The following is a 3,265-nucleotide window of genomic DNA, read 5'->3' on the forward strand; positions in this document are numbered from 1 at the left end:
CATCACCTGGGAACATCTGACTTCTTAAAGCCCCTTCTGTCTGGCTCTCAGTGCAGAAAGCAAGTTGGTTACGCTGGCGGGTTGACAAATGTTCTGTCTAGCAGGGGACAGAGATGATGTGGTTCATTTTTGTTGCTTTAGATCTGTCAACAGCTGAGGACTCATTGTTCACGAGCGGTTTTTGACTCATCTGAAGTCCCTGACAGAGGTGGCTGGAATCTTGCCTTGGTGGTTCTGCTCTTCAGTCGCACAGAAACAGATGCTGACATTTAGCCCTCTTATCCGCCCCGCGGGCTGTCACATGTGCCCCGCGGCTCGTGGGGCTTTCTGTTTGTGATGCTTTCTCCCCTCATCGCAGGCCCCTGCCCTCAGCACAGCCTTCACACCCAAGCCAGTGGCCAGGCCCTGGCCCCAGGTAGCCTGGACTGTCCTAGAGTGTGGCTTGCTCTTTAGCATGGGGACTGTAAGAAAAACCTTAATCCCGGCCTCTTATTCCAAGAGTCCTGGACAAAGTTTCCTCAGCAAAGTGACTGACTGTTAGTGCCCGACTGCCACGGTGGGGAAAGTACCCAGAGTCATAAATAAATGGAACATCAACCTTCCTTCAGTACCTCCTTCTGTGTACTAGAAACCTTTTGTTTTCATGGTCTCATAAAAGATTTCTCCTTGCTCCTCTTCACATTTATTCTGTTGGGTTTTCATTTGTATCAATATGTGATATTTTTAGGATATCCAGCAGCATCATAACGGAACATCAAATTAAAAAATCTTTAAATGGACAATGAAAAAAAAAATCAAATCCTGGTCCCCTTACCCAAACGCAGTGCTCTGGGTTCGGTGTCGGGAGGGTGTTGTGTACCGCTGCGCAGTCCGTACGGGCTCCATCATCCTGCAAGCAGTGAGCACTGAGTTCTCGCTCGGAAGCAGGGCGAAGGCAGGGTGAGGGTCCTGCCAAGTCCTGCCAGCTGCCGGGAGGAGAGCTTACAGGTCTGCAGTCACAGCCAGGAGGAGATAGGCCACCTGGCAGGGTTGGAGGGGAGACAGACACGGGTCAAATACAGCTTTGAGCGCTGTTCCTAGCACAGCGGGACTCCCCGACGTGCTGGGGCTGTGAGTAGGTGACTCCCCCTGGCAGCGCCACTCCCCAGCAGCAGTGGGCTGCTCTGTGGGTGTCTCAGGGGCGGGTGGGGTTAGGGAAGGAGTCGGGGGCCCTCAAGGACTTACCTGGATGCTTCTTTCCTTGCTTATTTTGTTTTGCGAATGCTGTGTGTTCACAGGCATGTACAGTGGCTCCAGCGCTAACCGTAACGGTCCCTCACCGGGTATATTGCCGCCGCCTCATGACGTCCCTTCAAGACACCATCCACTCGACTCCACGCTTTCCAGTCCACATCAGCACCAGTCGCCCTTGGAGAGTGCCAGGGAAGGGTAAGTGTGTGAAACATGCTTGGCCTCTGTCTGGCATGATAATGGATGGTTAATTGTTTATTTCACTTTCCCTGGATGCTGTTAGAATCACAGAATAATGTAGTTTTGAAGGGACCTCAGAGGGTCATGTCACCCATCCCCTGTGCGGAGCAGAGCACACTTTGAGGGAAGGGTGCATCATCACACTGATTGTTGGAATCGCATTGCTGCAGGATCTGGAATTTCTAAAGCACCATTTGCTCGAGGGTCTCGTAACATCTTCTCAACGGTAACGAGCTCTGTAAGCTGCAAAATTCTGCTCAGATCTTTGTGGTGCAAAGCCTCTTGAAAATTAGATACCAGACTTACAGTGTTTCTTCCCAGCATTGTGTGCAGGGAGGGGACTCTGGTGTTCTTTGGGAACTTGGGCTGTATCCAGAGAAGTGTGGCCAGCAGGTCGAGGGAGGGGATTCTGCCCCTCTACTCTGCTCTGGTGAGACCCCACCTGGAGTGCTGCATCCAGCTGTGGAGCCCTCAACATCAGAAGGATATTGACCAGTTGGAGCGAGTCCAGAGGAGGCCACGAAGATGATCAGAGGGCTGGAGCACCTCTCCTATGACGAAAGGCTGCAAGAATTGGGCTTGTTCAGCCTGGAGAAGAGGAGGCTCCGAGGAGGCCTCATTGCAGCTTTCCAGTATCTGAAGGGGGCCTACAAGGGTACTGGGAGAGGACTTTTTACAAGAGCCGGTAGTGATAGGACAAGGGGTAATGAGTATAAATTGAAATCAGGGAGGTTTAGCTTAGATGTCAGGAAGAAATTCTTCACCGAGAGGGTGGTGAGGCACTGGGACAGGTTGCCCAGAGATGTTTTGGATGCCCCATCCCTGGATGTCTTCAAGGCCAGGCTGGATGTGGCTTTGAGCAACCTGGTCTAGTGGAAGGTGTCCCTGCCCATGGCAGGGGGGTTGGAACTGGATGATCTTTAAGGGCCCTTCCAACCCAAACCATTCTATGATTCTATGATTCTATGAACTTGGGATACAGAGAGATTAAGAGATTTTTTTTCCCTAAAAATATGTTGGGGTTCTGTAGCCAATACAGCAATTGAGTGTGGAGTTTTCCCGTCCTAGGCCAGTGAGTGACCCTGCCCTTCTTTCACCTGGGGAAAGGAAAGCCCAGAACGTTCCCAACTGTATGCTTTAAGCCAAGGGCAGATGGTGGGGTGTGTGTGGCACAGAAGAGGCACGGGAAGGCGGATAACACCTGGTGTAGCTGAAGAACAACCTGATGGAGGGAATTCAGTCAGGAACAAATTACTCCATATTTTTTCTTTACTGGGGACTGAATGCTGTAGCAAGCCTAGCTTCTACACCCTGTTCTTCCTCCTTCTGAGCTGTGCCAGAAGCAGGTACCAGTGCCCCCTCCCGATGTATGACACAGAGCTGCCCATCGTGGGAATAGACCTGCCTGTGTCACGCGAGGCCTGTGCCCAGTCCTTCTCTTCCATGCCCTGCCACCCACATTCCCGGCTGGCAGACTCAAGCCTGTGGCAGTCGTGGCCAAGAGGAGGCATTGGGCACGCTGATTTAGATGGACGTTCTGCCGGGGAAATACGAATTTTTGTGTAGCAGGGAGGCAGCGAGCGCTAATAGGAGGTACGGTCACAGACAGTCCACAGTGAAGGCAATCCACAAGCCATTCTTTTCCTGCAGAATGGGAAGTCTTGAGCCGAGGCAGTAGGATCGCTTCCTCCCACTGCTCCCCAGTGCACTGCTCAGCTTTTGCTCTTTGAGTTGGACCCTAGGGGCGTTAAGTCAGAAGATCCCAACCAAGAATGAAATAAAGGGAGGATATACT

The 3,265-nt window shown here is 51.9% G+C and overlaps 1 protein-coding gene across 1 annotated transcript in view; it reads left to right on the forward strand.

Annotated features, from left to right (window-relative positions):
- GLIS1 (GLIS family zinc finger 1) overlaps window positions 1-3,265 on the forward strand; it is a 107,499-nt gene that overhangs the window by 80,885 nt on the left and 23,349 nt on the right. Inside the window, exon 6 of the mRNA XM_010160606.1 lies at window positions 1,278-1,428. Within this exon, the coding sequence (XP_010158908.1) occupies window positions 1,278-1,428 (151 nt within the window). The remainder of the gene's footprint in view (window positions 1-1,277; window positions 1,429-3,265) is intronic.

This window comes from Eurypyga helias, unplaced genomic scaffold, assembly GCF_000690775.1.
Source record: "Eurypyga helias isolate BGI_N326 unplaced genomic scaffold, ASM69077v1 scaffold4351, whole genome shotgun sequence".
Classification (NCBI taxonomy): domain Eukaryota; kingdom Metazoa; phylum Chordata; class Aves; order Eurypygiformes; family Eurypygidae; genus Eurypyga; species Eurypyga helias.